The sequence below is a fragment of the Arvicanthis niloticus genome, chromosome 16 (assembly GCF_011762505.2).
Source record: "Arvicanthis niloticus isolate mArvNil1 chromosome 16, mArvNil1.pat.X, whole genome shotgun sequence".
NCBI lineage: Eukaryota > Metazoa > Chordata > Mammalia > Rodentia > Muridae > Arvicanthis > Arvicanthis niloticus.
Genome location: NC_047673.1, coordinates 8,391,513 through 8,409,107, shown reverse-complemented (window position 1 = coordinate 8,409,107; position 17,595 = coordinate 8,391,513). Strand labels below are relative to the sequence as shown.

Sequence of the window (17,595 nt, the reverse complement as noted above, 5' to 3'; positions counted from 1 at the left end):
GGGGTCTCATCTACCTCATTGCCCTGCCCCAGTGGCCAGGCATGAGCAGGAATTCTGCCATGCACACCCCAGGGAATGAGCAACCTACTACAACTTGCCCAGCTGACCCCCCAAGTCCGGCCATCACTTGGACTTGAGAAACTCACGTGTCTGCAGCATTTACCTGTGCCTTGAGGATGCTTGTTAGCCACAGATCGGGGTCCCCAATGCTCTGCAAGCCTTCATGCTCAGGGAAAGCTTGTCCTGTTGGGTTCTCACTGGGCTAAGACCACAGGCCAGGGTGATAGTGAGTGGAGAAGGTTACTGCTTTTGGTTTCCTTTCTTATTCTTCACAAAGAAGTCATGAGTCTAAAACCCTGAGTGATTTGTGATTAGGGGAGTGGGTAAAGGTGCTGACCACCAAGCCTGATGACCTAAGTCTGATTCCTGGAACCCACACAGTGCCGGAGAAGACTGACTCCAGCTTGTCCATTAATCTCCATATGCTCACCATGGCACATATATACATGCACGTATACATGTACACACACATTTACATATACATATACATGCATGTATACATGTACACACACATTTACATATACATGCACATATGCATATACGTGCATATACAAAAAAATGTTAAAACATAACTCAGCCCAAACTGTTTTTAAAGAAAGAAAGCTGAATTGTATTTAGGACGTGGGATCTGTCTCTGAAACCCTTGCCTCCTGTGAAAACAAACACCAGCTCTGCCAGGCCAGCCTCCCTTGGCCTCTACCCTTTGCTCAAACCTCACAGCTCCATGGGGCAAAGAGCCCATCTCTCCAGGCTCTGCAGCACGGATTCCTCTTCATTCTCTGTGGGCACCATTCCCCCTCCGATACAGAGCTACATTTGCACTCTCTTTCTCTTCCTCTCTCTCCCTCTCCCTCTCCTTCCCCCCCTCACTCCCTCTGTCTCTTCCTGTCTCTTTTTGTTTCTGTCTCTCTCTGTCTCTGTCTACCCGTTGAGCCAGGTTCATAAAAACTTAGCCTGCACACAGTAGGTCTCTTGGTTAGTAAACTCCTTCCCTCACTTCCCAGTGTCCCACCCTAATTCCCAAAGTCTTGAGGTGACTCACAGGAAGTAAACTCAACTTGAAAAGTTATATGGAGTCATAGGAGAATATGAAGCATGGTAGCACACACCTGTAATCCTAACACTCAGAAACACTGAAGCAGCAGGATCACTGTGAATTCAAGTCTAGCCTGGCTACCTAGTGAGATCCAGGCTAACCTGGGCTATATTGTGAGGCCCTGTCCCATATAAAGAAACAAACGAACAAAATCCCACTCAAGCTAAAAACATATTAAATGAAATAAGAGAAAAAAAACATTTATGGTGATTGACCTTACTAGAAAAAATTTTTTTAAAAAGGTGTGTGGCACAATGTTCACTGTCTGCTGTACTGGACCTACTGGGCATTTTTAGGTCATTGCAGTTATACCCAGTGTGAGCAGCCCAGTGTGAGCAGCCCAGTGTGAACAGCCCAGTGTGAGCAGCCCAGTGTGTACAGCACAGTGTGAGCAGCTCAGTGTGAGAGCCCAGTGTCAGCAGCCCAGTGTGAACAGTGAGACCCAGGTTCTTTTCTGTTTCTCCCTTCTGATTTCCTGACATGAAGTTAAACTTTTACTGTCAAATGCCCCACCATGATGTGTCTCACATCATCCCAGGACAACGGGCCAGACAATCACGGACTGGAATCTGCAAAACTCTCAGCCAAGATCTTCCCTTTCTCTTTGTAAATTGGCCATCTCAGAGATTTGCTCTTGTAATGGAGAGCTAAGTGGCATGTCTTCTGAACCCCTCAGTAGGTGGGTTATAATAGAACCCTCGATGTGGCAGGATTTGCTGTGACCAAGGATTGCACTGCAGGTCAGTCTCTGGAGACTGGTTCTCAGAGGTCCACCTCACAGGCTTCCTAAAAGGGACAGGAACATCTGATGGTTTGGAGTTGGACATTCAATCGTCTTAACCCAAATGGTCACTTCAGTGTCCATCCCTGGGTGTCGACGTGCATATATGCAGAGGAGCTATTTCATACTTAAAACAAACGAATGTTTTACAGTTGACTATTAAATGGAGCCATCTAGTAGCTCTTATGGCTGTTTAGTTTTTTTAGTGGGTGACAAGGTGTCTTTCTGGGTTTGTTCTTCCTCTGTTCCATTCTTTGAGTCTTTGGATAGATGACAGTTTTTCCGTTATTGGACCAAAGCCTATGGAACATGGGCTGTTTCCACAGTGACACATCTCGGAACGTTCATAGACAGAAATAAAGAGGTGTCTTGTTTTTGCAAAATCCCGACATTTTCCAGCATCTGTGGCTTTGTGTGGAGGTGGACAGGTTTCACTCCACACTACAAAGGCAACGCACTGTGGGGAGACACGTAAGTCTGTGGCTTACATGTGCAGTTTATGTGCTCAGAGATGCATGTAGGTGGACACCCAGCTGGACCCAGAGTACAAGTACATAGCAAAACGCAAGAAGGCATACGTGCATATGTGTTCATGTGTACTCAGACACATCTGCACACATCTGTGTCCACATGCACGTGTCCATCGGTGTACCACACGCACACCCCTGCACCCACAGGCATGTGCATACACACTACACACAGAGGTACACACACACATAGGATTGCTCACACCCATGCAAACGCACACACACACACACACACAGACACACACATACACACACACACACACACACACACACACACACACACACACACACACACGGCCTCCTGACGTGGACGTTCCTTCTTCAATGGTTTCAAGAGTCTTATCTGAAGAGCACGGAGGCTAAGGAATGGAGATCCACACAGGGCCTTGCTTTCTTGTTGTATTTGTGTCTGGCACACGTATAGGAGAACCAAAGACTCACATGAATACAAGGGTCGAGTACAATTTCCTTACAAAGCATTGTTAAGCTAAGAAACTCTGGACGGAAGTACTCTGGCATCCTGCTCCTATGAACCATAAAATGATATCTCTTGTTATCTTTAATTCTTCTTTCTACCCGAAATGCTCAAAGCAACTTCAGTCTCTTAGATTTTTCACTTTGAGGATTTCGTTTTCATTGGGAAGAAGTAGTTTCTTCTGTAACTTTCTGGCCGAGTATACTATAGTGTTACATACAAATGGAGTAGTGTGTCCATGCCCCGGCCGGAGAAGGCAGGTGTGCTGAGCTCCTGTGAGCTCACGCTAGAACACTAAGTGATGCTGTCCCACCCAGAGGCCAGGCTGGAAGTGTCCCCTGTGTTTCCTGCTTGAATTTGCATTTCCCCACCATGGTCAATGCACAGCTACTTTTTTCCGTTGTTGTGACAGAACACAGATAGAAGCCGCTGCCATTTCTCGCCGTCTGGCAGATCAAGAAACAGGGAGCCCAGTCTGCAACTGGAAATAGGCATGGCTTCAAGGCCCGCCTGCAGGAGCCCACTTTTGCTAGCTAGGCAATATTCTTAAAGTAGTGCCACCAACTGGGAATCGAGTGTTCAAACAGAAAGCACCTGTGGGGAGACATCACACATTCAGATCGCGACTGCTAATGGTACTTGTCATCTTTTGTTTGTTTCCTGGCCATTTGTCTTAAGTGAGATGCAGCGGACCTACCGTGGATAGAAGCCCGTTATCAGATAACCGAGTTACAGATACTTTCTGTAGGTTCTCCTTTCTACTCTCTTAATTATGTGTTCTAAAGCATGAAGTTTTCAAAGACTTATTTTTATTTATTTGTTGTGCGTATATGTGTGTGTGCGCACATGTGCGTGCGTGAGAGACCAGAAAAGGGTGTTGGATCCTCTGGAGCCGGGGTGATGATAGACGGTTGTGAGCTGCCCAGTGTAGATACTGAGAGCTGAACTCAGATTCTCTGGAAGAACAGCAAAGAGCTTCTAAACACTGAGCCATCTGTCCAGTCTCAGCATAGGCATCTTAAATTAAAATTTTACATTTTAATGGTCTGAGTTAACCAAGTTTTTAAAAGCTGTCTTGCTTATAATATCATATCGAAGAAATCTCTACACAACTCCAGGTCACAGCTTTGTCCCCACGGACTTCCGAGAAGTTTGTATTTCTAACCGTTAGGTTTGGTGTGCGATGTGTTTTGTGTTGATTTTGTATGCAGTGGTGAGCAGGTGTTAGGTACGTGAATGCCAATGGTCCTCCCTGCATGTGCTCCCCTGCGGCTTCTCTGACAGTAACGCGCTTGGTTCCCTCGTCAACAGTCTCCCTTCCCGTTTGGACCTCAGCCACGACCATGCATGGACTTGGAATCACATCCAACTTCAAGTCAGACCCTCATGTGTGTGCTGAAGTCATCGCTGGGTCTCCTAAAGCAGTTCTCCATGTCTGGTGTCCTCTTCCTAGTGTCTGTCGTGAGCAAGTTTTTCCTAGCCCAGAACAATGGGAAGTTTGTTTAGTGACAAAGCCCTCTGGCTTTCTGCCCCTTTAATTAGAACGTCGGTTTATTTTTAAGTTTCCATTTGTAGGGCTGCTGCAGCTGTGGGGTGACTCACGAGGGGGCTAATGAGCCCTGGGAGAATGAGACCTGGGAGCCAGCTATGGGGCTGGGTCCTCCATACAGAAACCAAGGACAGGCAGGTCTATGGGGAAAGTCACATATCAGAAACGTCAGTGTGAGTTTTCCTTTCGATGCGTCACTGAGTACAACCCCCACGCCTCAGCTACAGTCAGGTCTCTGTAACAGTCTTGGGGGTGGTGTTATGTGTGGATCCATGCGCTAGAGATTATTAATGACCAGCGCCCTGCCCCCAGCCCCGCATTGAGCTCTCTGATTTGTTCAAGTCGGTCCTCTGGGTGGACTCAGCCACAAACATTCTAACCGTGTGCATTTTGTTTGTTTGTCTAGCCCCTTTTACGGAGAGGACTTTTACTGTGAAATCCCTCGGAGTTTTCGCCACCTGTCCTTTTACATTTTTGATAGAGATGTTTTCAGAAGGGATTCCATCATAGGTAGGTACTTAAAATGGTAGGTACTTAAATGGACATTTTCTTCTTTTTTACAAAGAGGGTCTCATCCTGGGAGAAATGGCAAATCTCTCCTAAGCACTCTCTTGCTGCCCTTATGACTAGGAGGAGATTAGCACTTAATTTGAAGCTTTCCTGGACAGGACTGTATGGCTCTGAGTCACTCCTGATGGGACCAGCTTAGAGGCTTGCCGGTGTGGCCTGGCCTGGTGTTTGTAGCTTCTCGAATCATCCTTCCTTTTGACCTGATAATGCAGAACGGTGTGCGGATAATGACCTTATGTGCAGAAGACTGTAACACTGGAGTCTCATACCCAGAACACATTGATCAGGGTCTTCTGAGCATCACTTTAGGGCAACATGTAGTGTGTCCCCAAACATCCCTAGTCAAATTTCAAGAACTCCTTCCCAGGTAACCACAGGGCAGTCTGAACTGTGAACCTTTCTTCTTCACTGTCTCTAGGCTGGTCTCACCCCTAACTCCAGCAGAGTAGTAGGGATATGAAAAGGCCAGTGGGAGGGTTTGGGGCCAGTCAGACATGTTTGAAGTCCACGTCAACCCCTTATGTCTCTGAGCTTCATTTTCCCCGTGGCTTCAAGAAGTTGGCAACCCTGACACTCTCCCTAGACAGTAGTTGCATGAGGAGTCTAGGTGACAGAACAGGCCAAAGGGTGGTTATTATTTTGGATAATAATTAATCTTGGATTCCCTTGAATCCAAGATTGTCCAAAGTAGGAGAACAGGAATGGTGTGGTGCCAGAGTTCACCCACCACAGATGGGCAGAGGAGGCCACTGCTGCCTGACCCACATTGCTCACAGAAGGAAGTGACTGACTCCCTCTGTGTTGTCTGAGGTCCCTGTCAGTTGAGGTGAACAAGTCACAGGGATGCAGAAGAGAACACTGCTGAAGCTGAGAGGACACTAAGCCCGGACAGATGGGGAGCCCTGGACCTTTCAGCCAGAGTCTCGATGGGGGCGTGTCAATGGAACTGTAGGAGGAACAGAACCTTGCTTCACCCCCACATCTGACCTCACCCTTACTTCACGCACTTCAATCTTCACCCCGTCACCTGTCTCACGCCAACCGTCACCACCACTTCACCCTAACTCTCGCATGAGACCCACCTTTCTTCACCACACCTCAGCCCTTCCATCCCACGTAGCCTCACCCTCATGCCCCACCTGACCCATTCCTATGTGCCCACCTTTCCTCACTCCTCTCCATAGACTTCACCTCACCCCAAACCCATTTACCTCAGCCCCTTAGCCCCTGCGCCCATCTTCCCTGAGGCCCCACATACGACTTCACACACTTCTCTTACTCCTTCTCACACTCTATAGTCTTTAAGCCTTGTCTTCGTCACTGTTGTATTTCTGTGAGGAGACACCATGATCAAGGCAAGCATTTAATTGGGGGCCAGCTTATAGTTTCCAAGGGTTAGTCCATTATCGTCATGGTGGGAAGCATGGCAGTAGGCAGGCATGGCACTGGAGCAGTAACTGGGAGCTAACATTTTATCCAGAAGTTGCAGGCAGAGGGCGGATGGGGAGGAGGGGACTAAGACTGGGCCTGGTTTGGGTTTTTTGAATCTCAAAGCCCACCCCCAGTGACACACCTCCTCCAACTAGGCCACACCCCTAATCTTTCCCAAACAGTTCTACTAACTGGGGACCGAGCACTCAAACACAGGCCCCTACAGGGACCATTCTCATTCAAAGCACTCCACATTTCTCTTACTTGCTTTTCAGGCCACTTAACCTTGCCCCTCACATGCCCCTCACACCCCACCTCACTTTCTCCTTATGCTTTCCCTTCACACTAGGCACAACCCTCCCTGCATCCCCCGGGTGGACCTCACCTTACTTCACTTTTCGTGCAGGCCTCCCCTCATCCCTTACACACCCCACATTAGCTCCTTACCCATCTCACCTTGCTACTTGACTCTGACCTCACACACTGCTCACACTCAATCTCACAGACACTCCTCACACCTGCAGAGTTGTCCCTCACATCTACTGTACGTCACCTCCGGAACCTCACCTCATCTCTTACTTCCCTTTACACTTCATCTCACTCGACCTTGACGTTCACCCTTCATACCAGCCATCACCACCCTGTACCTCAGCCTTAACATAGACATTGCCTTCGTCACTGCCCTGCGCCTCAGCCTTCACTCTTTCCGCTCCCCTCGCCTTCCTCATCACATCTGACCTCACACCCTCCTCACGCCCCCTGTATCCCACGGCTTCATCCCTCTCCCTCACACTTGTCTCTCACGCCCACTACACCTTTCCTCACACTCACCTCACATGGATCTCACCCTGCCCTTCACATCTGACTTTATACATGTTCCTCTCCTGTGTTTCATCTCTTTCCTCACACCCGACCCCTTACTCCCTCACACCCAAGTGACGCCCACGTCTTACGCCAGTCTTCAGCTCGCTCTTCATACCCAACCTCACCATCTGCTCGCAGGCAGCTCAGACTCGCTTCTCATTGAGGACCTTGGCTTATTTCTCACGGCTACCCCCACACGCTCTTCCTCCCCCCTCTGCTGTTTCTCTGGAGACTGGTCTCTAGGCCCTTCTCTGCCTCATTTTCCCTAGAGTGCCTCCACATCGGATATCGGGGTTACTCATCTCTGTGTGTCTGTATCCCATTGTCTGTAAGATGTCTGAAGACAGGGATCTGTATATTTTATTCATTCCTTGGGTGCTTGCTTGGCATATGATCAGTGTGCTGAAGGAACACATAAACATGAATAAATCTGTGCATATGAAGACACTTATGTATAGGTTTAATTTGAGCACACAAAGGTGTAAAATAGAAAAGCTAACCACACCTGTATTGCTTCTCCAATGCAGCACGTCCTAGTTGTTTGTACATCTGTGTTGTTTCTCAGTTTCTGTACTCATTTTGCAATCATTTAATGAGTCCTCATTATCAGCCAGGCTGGTGAGTTTGGTTCTCAGGGTCCTTGAGGCACCAGCCCTCAAAGACATCGTCCTTCTAGACTTTTGCTCACCCACAGTTTATGTTGTGTGGTTGCGATTGCTGGTGTGCAGCTTTTGTTTCTCATCCTGTTTCTCGGAATTTTCTTTGAATGGATTGTCTCAGTGTTCATGTGGTGTCCGTGGCCTCCTGTATCTTCCTTCAGGGGTAGGGAAACAATGGTGGTCTGCAAGTTCTTCCGGACAGTCGGACTGTCACAATGACCACCAGATGGTACCAATTGAGATCCACCCTAGAACTCGGTACCCTGCATCCCAGCCTGTCCCCATCAACGTGACTAGTTGCTTGTCCATATTGGCATGACATAGTTTGAGCATCTGATTTTTTTGTTTGTTTGTTTTTCGAGATAGGGTTTCTCTGTGTAGCCCTGGCTGTCATGGAACTCACTCTGTAGACCAGGCTGGCCTGGAACTCAGAAATCCGCCTGCCTCTGCCTCCCACATGCTGGGATTAAAGGCGTGCACCATCACTGCCCGGTCTGATTATTTTTATTTATGTCCAACTAACAATATTCATGGATGTGACATGGGGTAAAGAAAGGGAGGGGACTTGATTGTGTGTAACTGGATCTGGAATAACCCTTTTCTGTACTTATGTCCCCAAACTCAACGGGAGTCCACGTGAGGGGAACACAACACAAAAAGTCCTGAGTCCTGATCAGTCTCCATCTGAAGGGGCTCTCTGATGCTCAAAGGGGCTCCGATGCTCAAAGCTTTGTGTATCTGCCTTCCAGGGGCTTCAGGGTATGAGCCACCACTAGTCAGCTGCTATTAGGGGTGCCAAGGGCCACCTAAGCGGGTATGAGGATGAGGAGCTGAATCAGACTTGGGACCAAATTTTCACTATCAAAATCAGCTGGAGACTTCCATTTTTTTCACCAATAGCGTGGTACTATCACAAGTAGAAAATGGATATGAACTATTGGGGAGACATTATAGGGCCCCAGTTTGCAGACTGTCTTGACCTTGTTCTTGCAAAACAACAAGTTCTTGTTCTTGTGGGTGGCCAGGCTCCATCTCCCTTCCCAGGGTACCCTTCATGAGGACTATACTCTTCATCCCCCACCCCTACACAGTTCTCTGTGTATCTGTGTAGGGAATGTTTCCTGGTCTCTGATGTAGGTTCTCCTTGTTCTTTCCTCTCCGGCATAGGCCAGTCCAACCATGACCCACAGGACGCTGAGCTCCCTGAACGCTGTCTGTGTAGAACCTGTGGATTTTGCTGGCACCTCATTTTCTTTTTCCTCGACAAGGTCTCGTGTAACCAACCACCTCAGACTTGCTATGGCGAACTTGAACTTCTGAGGGCAGACATTGATAGTTCATATTGTAGAAGGTTTTATGTGATACTGAAGATGGAATCTAGGGCCCCGTGCGATAGGCACTCACTCTACCAACTGAGTTACATCCCTACCCTCTTTTACCTTTTGTTAGGGGTAGTGGGAGCTGGCGGAAGACTGAACCAGGGTAGCAGGAGGGGCTGCTCTTCTCTGCTTGTTTTGTAAGTGTGAGCCAGCTGAGGCTTCCATCAGCAAAGGGCAGGAGAACCACAAATCTGCCACAGCCAGCAGTCTCTCCACCACGATTTCAGTGTCACCTGGAGAGAGGCTAGACCATGAATGTCCCTCAGCTCCAACAAGCCGTGTGCATCCCCAACATGCCAAGAGAAAATTAGGTCATGGCTTCCAAGAATGAGTGAAATGTGCTATTCCAGGTGTTTTACAAGGGAGAAACCAGGACAGGTAGTTTTCCTCTAGGTGGGCAGGGGAAACTCCCTGTCAGGCAGCTCACAGTGGAACCATCTGCCTTTCTAAGTATGTCAGTACTTAGCTATGGAGATTAGCCTTCCTCAGGGCTGTGTCCTGTAGTCTCCTGAGAGTATTGGGCCTTGGCTCTTCTGATGGCGGTTTGCTTGTAGTTTGTGACCTGCTCTGGGTATCCCCTTGACCAGCTGCTGCTCAGGCACAGCCAGGGAAGGTCTGCTCTGAAAGCCACTGTTGATTGGGCTTCGCCTGTTTCCTGAGGACACTGTACCTCCATTGTGCTGTGGCTGCTGTCGGCCATTTTGAACTGATCGATCCCTTCCTCTCTCTTGGCTTCCACCTGGCACAGGGCTCTAGGCCCCGAGTCCAGAGGACAGAGGGGAGCTTGCCCTGCTATGTGTAGAATGCTAGAATGCTGACACCCTAGAAGCCAGTTCTTTCTGACAGACCTTGGTTGGCCACTGCCAGGCTCTAGTCCCTTCACTAGAGGGGTGCTCTCTTGAAGATTTGGGGCTCTTTCAGAGTGCTGAGGGGCTTTCCAGGATCTGATGCCACTCTTGGGTTTGGGGTGCCTTCTTAGACATGGGAAGCCTTCTTAGATCTGGTGTTTGAAGGTTTTGGTTTCCCTCTGAGGTCTTGGGGTGGGGTTCCTCTCTCAGGATATAGAGCAGTTGGCTTGGGTCCTTGGGTACTCTCTGAGGTATTATCAGGACCTCAGACACTCTGTAAGACATATGTCAGTCCTCACTACTCCCAGGGACTGGCCTGATGGCTTCTTGCTTTAAGGCCATGGGCCATGAGAAATGGGGACCTCTAGGTGACAGGTTTCTCTTCTCAAAGAAGAAAGGACCCGAGGGACCTGGTTGTGTGTGTTTTAGAAACCTGAACTGAGGTCAGTTTCAGTAGAGGCTTCTAAAGAAGAGGGAAACAGACGCTGCCTGAGGAGCGAAGACCCCATCTGCCTCACAGGAGCAGGGGCCAGGCCTAGCAGACAGTGCATGAATGGATGACTGTAGCATCTCCCTCCTGGGGTCTGGCATCTCCCTCCTGGGGTTCAGTATCTCCCTCAGACAGTGTGAAAGACTACAGATGAAATTCTAGCTGCACCACACAGTTCTATAACTGTTTGCCTCGTATGACAACATAAGTGTGTCTCACAAAGTAGCCATACTGGAAAAGTCCACAGTGGGAGAAAACATACTAGCACATGCATGAGTCCTCCATCTTGGAGAGGGAGGAGCTTTGGTTGGATCTGCTCTTTGTGAAGCTTGAGTCACAAGCCGGTGTGTGTCTCGAACTGAGCTTACCATCCTTCCTAAGCTGCTACACTTCCTCCAGAGCCTGGGTCAGCAGTGTGGGTGCCAGGTGCTTCGATTCATTGGGGCTTTATAACAAAATGCTTGAAGTAGGGACTTCTGTGTAAAGAGGCTGATATGAGTTCTGTGGCTGGGAGGGGTCAAGGAGCCCAATGCTTCTGTCTGACAGCACAGAAGAGAAGGTGACTTCATGCAGATGTGTGAGCCCATGGGGAGAATGAATCCATTTCACAGCTGGGAGAACAAGAAGAAGCTGTTAAAGCCCCACCCCATGTGGCAGCTTGACCCCAGGAGGGAGATGCTGGACCCCAGGAGGGAGATGCTGGACCCCAGGAGGGAGATGCTGGACCCCAGGAAGGAGATGCTGGACCCCAAGAGGGAGATGCTGGACCCCAGAAGGGAGATGATGCTTTACTGTTTATTCCTTCTGAATGTCTTGAGTCTTGTATAAATTGAGTGAAGGAATTCAAAAATAAATGCTGGTAGCAATGTCTAAAGAATGGGAGTCAGGATAAGTATTATACATATGCCAGCCCCCACCCTCCCCCCATGCCAGCATCAGCCCCTGAAAACACAGAGTAGCAAGGACATAACTCTTCGAGCTTCGTGCTTCAGAGGTCAGCCTGCTGTCCAGCGAGCTGAACACAGAGCCACAGGATTTTGTTATCCTTCCCCACAGACATAAGCTCCATCTTATGAAACTTTCATGTGGGATGATTCACAAGAGACTTAAAAAATAAAGTCACCTCCCACTGTGGGACAAAGGTCTGTTTGCAAGAGCCGCACAGTAGCCGCCTTCAGTGGTCAGAGGCCTCAGGACCCTATAGTGGGAAAAATCAAAGGAATACCTAACAGGTAGGGGAAGGGAGGAGGGCCCCTGTGACAACTGCTGTCCTTCAGGCCTATGGGCATGGTCACCCACCACATATGCCACACGATACTTAAGTAAAAGATGCACATTTGTGTACCATTCTACAGCTTTTATTAGTAGACACACACTCCTACCAGATTGTCATAAACCTACGTAGTGTGTTTTGCTCCCAACCACATCATGGGGAAAGGACGGCAGCAGAGGTGGTGGACAGCCAGCCAGATGGGCTGTGTGGGAGCCTGGCAGGCCACTAATGGCAGAAAATAGGCCTGCCCCTTTCTCTTATAGCCAGCCTGCTGCAGCAACTTAGATACAGGTGAGGTGGAAGACTGGCTTACCTGTAAAAACTGACTCTTGTGACATTTGGCTTGCAGGAAGTGCTGTTATGTGAACAGGCAAGTCTGAAGCCTTGACCAAAGCCAGTGTGAAGTGTGTTCTGACGTGTTGGAGCATCCAAGTCTTAACCTTGCTACAGACTGGGGCTCCCGCCTCCTTGACCTCTCGTGTGTTTCCACAGGTTCCCCCTCCATGGCCTTTACTCTCTCTCTGTGTTCCAGGCAAGGTGGCCATCCAGAAGGAAGACCTGCAGAGGTACCACAACAGGGACACTTGGTTCCAGCTGCAGCATGTAGACGCAGACTCAGAGGTGCAGGTGAGGCTCGCACACGTGTAGGGCTGGGGTAAGATCAGCTATAGGCTATGGGCCTGAGGTGGGAGGGGAGCCGGCTCAGCACGCTGCACTGCGTCTTCACCTCCCTGACTGAGCTCTGCAAGCCTGCTCATCGGTTGTGTTTGTCGCTCTGGTTACTGGAACGCATTGTCAGGCAGATGGAAGCAACTTGAAAAATACAGAAGGTGGGGAGGGAGGTGACAAAGAAGGCAAAGAGTGGGTCAGGCTCTGTGCTGCTATTCCTGGAGAGAGAAGCTGAGCCACAGGATCTGCCGACCTCCGGGTTCCCATCCCCTCAGCGGCCTCCCCACGGCGTGCCTACATAGTGTGCTATCTGGGACCGAGCACCCAGCTTACAGGGGTAGAGAGATCATGGACACTTAGGTAGGCCTGGCATGGCTGTCCCTAGATGAGCAGCGTAAAACCCCATAGCCTGGTCTTTCTACCCTTAGTGTGGTCACTCCTGAACTTGCCTGTAAGAGGGGATGAAGCAGGGGTCACAAACCCAGGGTGCAAACCTGTTCACAACTGGGGCCCTTGTCATGAGCCCTGGTTTTAGATAAAGGACAGCTGCAGTGACCTTTCACTTTGCTGTGGCCATGTCATGACTGGGAGCTGGGTCACAGAATTCAGCTCCCCTGTTCAGGGGTGACATGGGTAGGTGGCCAGCCTCTGCAAGCCTCATCTGTATAAAGCAGGGGTTTTGTAGGCTGTGGAGACTTACATGTAGCCTGGCAGTGCTAGATGCATTGTGGGATATGGGGATTTATGCTGGTTTTATCCTGTGTAGATGGAGATTGGGGAAAGTCCATGAAACAGGCATTGTAAAGAGCCAGGCTGTAATTCAGCAGAAAGAATTTATTAACAGTTAACGGGGGAAGCTCTGAGCTGTGCATCTGTGTGTCCTAGGACTACAGGACTACTAGGCTGTCTAGGCTAGTAGTCTGTTTGCCCCACATCCTCAAGGTTTCTCTTCCTCAGCCTGGCTTTTCTATGCAGAGGGCCAGCGTGCCAAGGTCAAAGGTCATCCGTAGAGTTGGCAGTGAAATCAGCACAGAGACAGTGAGGCACTGAGTAGACTCTCATGGCCAAGGTGCAAAGGAGCCTGCAGAAATCTCAGCCATGGAGGGACATGTCTGATTTCCTATTCATTGATCCAGCCTCCCATTGACCCACTTGTATTGAGGGAGCTAAATTGTGCAGCGATCATCTACAGAAGCAGTCATGGTACTCTAGCAGGAACGTAGAGCCTTTCTGAAGGCTGTCCCCGTCCCTGCCTTCCCTCCTGGCTCAGGAAGCTTCTCCATTGCTTTGGAGTTTCAGGCTTATTTCTCGTGAAATCCCCAGGGCCGAGGTCAGCTCAGCGCCTGCACAGAGCTGCGGAGATCCCTTTCCAGGCCTAGTTTTCCTTGAGTTAGATTTCATTGACAAGTTCCTGCTGTCTGTCAGCCATTTCATCTTTAAATGGCTGCAGGTTCACAGGAAGCTGCAGACGGAAGTCTGCAGGGAATATTGCCAGGAAGTTTGGATGTTATCTTTTTCCTGTCTAAAGATGGGATACCATTTGTGAGGACCTGGTGTGGCTGGTACAGGTCACGTGACTGTGCACTTATTCTGTCTGATCTTATCAGCATACACACACTCATGCATGCACTTATGCATACACAGATACACAAGCATGTATGTGCATACATGCACACACATGCATGCACACAGGCACAACACACACATATATGCACACATGCATGCACACAGGCACACACATATATGCACACACACATGCACACACACATGCACACGCATATATATGCACACACATGCATGCGCACACACAAACACACACTCTGTTTAGTTTTTTTTAGTGTGTAAAACACGCGTCTTATAAACCTTGCCATTCCAACCATTGCTAAGTACAGCTTAGTGTCATCGTGTGCATTCCTAGCTGTGCCTTCCCACTACCCTTCCCCACATCTCTTTTCAACCCATTAAACCCAGATTCCCAGGCCCAGAATCCACTACTCTGCTGGGCCAGAAATGAGGACATGGGTGGGTGGGGAGGCAGTGACTTGCTTAGAACTCAGGTGAGAAAAGTCCATCTCTTGTGACTGTCTTGTTTCACTGAGTGTTATGTTGCAAGTCCGTGAGTGTTGTACTGTGCCAGGATCCCTGCCTTCCTTAGGCTGGGGACCTGGACTACATTTTACATACCTGTTAACCCATGGACAGCATGCGAGTTATTGGTACTGCTGGGTTAGTAGATTTCTTTGCAACTTTAGCCCATGTACACATTTGTATCACAGCGACTACAATCAGGATTCAGAACCATTTTATCGCCACAAAGCTATCAATATAGGTGCATGTGTCAATCTCATGTCTGGAGGGGGGTTTTTTAATCAATGTCAGAAGGTGACTAAATTATCACCGGGACAGGTTTTTCTCCCTTGAAGCTTTGTGCTATGTCAGTGAAAACAGATTTTGACCCCAGCCCTCTAGTGTCACCCTGCATGTTCCTACTTGTGCCTTCCCACTACCCTTCATGATCCTGAGACCTTGGATTGTAAAAGGCAATTGAAAGTGCTGGGGAGATAGATCAACAATTAAAGAAAGCCCAGCTTCCACTTGGAGGCTCACAACCATCTGTAACTACAGTTCCGGGAGATCCAAAGCCCTCTTCTGGCTACTGCAGGCACTGCGTGCACACAGAGCACAGCTGTTGTCTAGGCTGCTGTTGCTGGGCTGAGGGAGAAATAGGTCTCTATGGGACTCAATTCCTCGCTGGTGCGTATGATGCTACAGCTTCGTTCACGGAGGCTGAGCTAGGGAGGCAGCTCCTCCCCTCGGTCTGACCTTTAAATGGTAACCGCCATCTTTGCTCCGCAGCTGTGGCTTGTTTAGAAATGTCACATTTACAGTTTCTAGAAGGGGCAGAAAGCCACATTTGGGTTCTTGGATCTACCTATTTTGTAATTCATGGGAAGGAGTCACACATTACAACAGAGGGAACCGGGCCCACAGGAGAGACCATGTGTCACAGACATGGAGAGAAAGACAGCTAAATGTCTTGCTTCCTTCTGGAACCGACACTTTTCGAAAGCCTTTGATAAGCTGCTTGTTTATACGGAGTCAGCCACGTCTGTTGCTCCCTTCACAGAGACTTGTCAGCTACGGGGATGGTCCTCTCAAGGAGGCAGGGGCTGCAGCTGATGGGGCACCCTGCAGCCTCCAGCATCCTCCAGTTTTGAATGGTATGGGGAAGGATGGCACTGGTCCTCAACTCACTGGCCCCTCCCCTACTGTGACTTCCCAGATCTGTGTTTCTGAACCAATTATGGACATGTGATGTATTCAGGACACACGCTATGTCACCCTAGAGCTCTAATTCATACAGGCAAATAACACCTTGGGGATATGAGTTGACCGTGAAGGTCAGAGAAGGGGTGGACATACCACCTCTTCCACAGTGTTTGGGAGTGTCTCTGTGGTGTCAGATAATACAAAAGGTTGCCAGCGGTTGTCCATGGTCAAGGGCCACCTTTGTCTCTGGGGGTTTTGAGAGCATGGGGGCTGGGAGAAGTATTGGCTTTTTTGCTTACCTGGACCAGTCCTGCTTTTTTTTTTTTTCCTTGCCTTGCCTTGTCTTGGCGTCACAAATCTCACCTAGAGCCATCTCCACCTTTCTCCCTGCCATGGCCTTGTGACCGCTCAGGCTGCTAGGGACGGTTTAGAGGGGAGTGTCCATGAACAAGCCACCCTCTTCTGAGGCACTGGCCAGGAGTTGTCTTCGTTTCATGAGGCAGCAATAAACTCAAAATTTTGTTACCAGTTAAGTTTATAGGGACACTAGACAGAGATCTGTATATCTTCCTGGAACCTTGACAGTCCCCCTTGTGACAGGTGTTGGCAGTCATTGTTTCCCAAAGTCCACACCCTTCGTGTTAAGTGGGTCACAGCCAGCTTGCAGCACAGGCCGTCCCATTGCACGCTCAGGCTGGGCACACCCTCATTGTGGTCTTGGGAAGCTGCATCTTTCTCTTTCGGTTTGGTAACCTGACTGACTACAGGTCTATCACTTTAACAATCTCTTCAGCGAATCTGACTGGGGTTTTGTTTTCCTCTCACTTCCTGCTTTCAGATTATGTTTTTGAGGTGTGTGTCTGTGTGTGTGTGTGTTTACTTCTAATCAGATGTTTGGTTATTTCTGCTTTTGGAGGATTCTGTCCTAATTTACTGACTCGGGGCCTTTCCCCTTCCCAGAGCATGCAGCTAGCGCTCTGAACAAGCCTCTAATACCGTGTTTCTGTGACTCCCACAAGTTCTGATAAGCTGCACTTTCATTTTCATTTACTTAAAAATACTTTTAAGTTCACCTTGAGACTCCTTTTATCAGAGTGTTATTTGGAAGTCATTGTAATCTCCATGTATTTGGAGTGTGTTTCTTTTGGTTACTAGTTTCTAGTCTGTTCCTGTGACTTTGGGGAGTGAACTCTGTGGTTTTCCCCCCATGTATCTGATGAATGACACTAAAGGTACTTTCCTTGTCCCCAGTGTTCCCTGCTGAATGACAAGGTCTAGGGACTCCAGTTAGCTCCTCTCAGGACCTCATACAGTGGACCCTTGTCACCTGTCACCGCCTCCGTTCATGGACATTCGTGATAGTCATCTTAAGGCCAGAGGGGAGACTTGCGGCACTTCCTTTCTGAACCATCAAATAGTGTTTCTCTCTCAGATCAGAGTGAATTAGAAGCCCCCTGTCTGCCCTTCACTAGGTCTTGAAGAGAAGGCAGGCAACTGTCCCTGTGGTGTAGAAGCTAACTGGACCCAGATATGGGACCTGGGATCAGAGAGTACGGCTCTGAAACACAGGTGTAGACCTGATGGTTGCTGAGAGCCACCTGACCACAGGGCAAGAGGCACCTCCCAGCCTCCGCCCTGACACCTCGCCCTGATG

The 17,595-nt window shown here is 49.1% G+C and overlaps 1 protein-coding gene across 1 annotated transcript in view; it reads left to right on the top strand.

Moving 5' to 3' along the window:
* Rasa3 (RAS p21 protein activator 3) overlaps positions 1 to 17,595 on the top strand; it is a 112,529-nt gene that overhangs the window by 59,968 nt on the left and 34,966 nt on the right. Inside the window, exons 3-4 of the mRNA XM_034520433.2 lie at positions 4,895 to 4,998; positions 12,535 to 12,629. Of these exons, the coding sequence (XP_034376324.1) occupies positions 4,895 to 4,998; positions 12,535 to 12,629 (199 nt within the window). The remainder of the gene's footprint in view (positions 1 to 4,894; positions 4,999 to 12,534; positions 12,630 to 17,595) is intronic.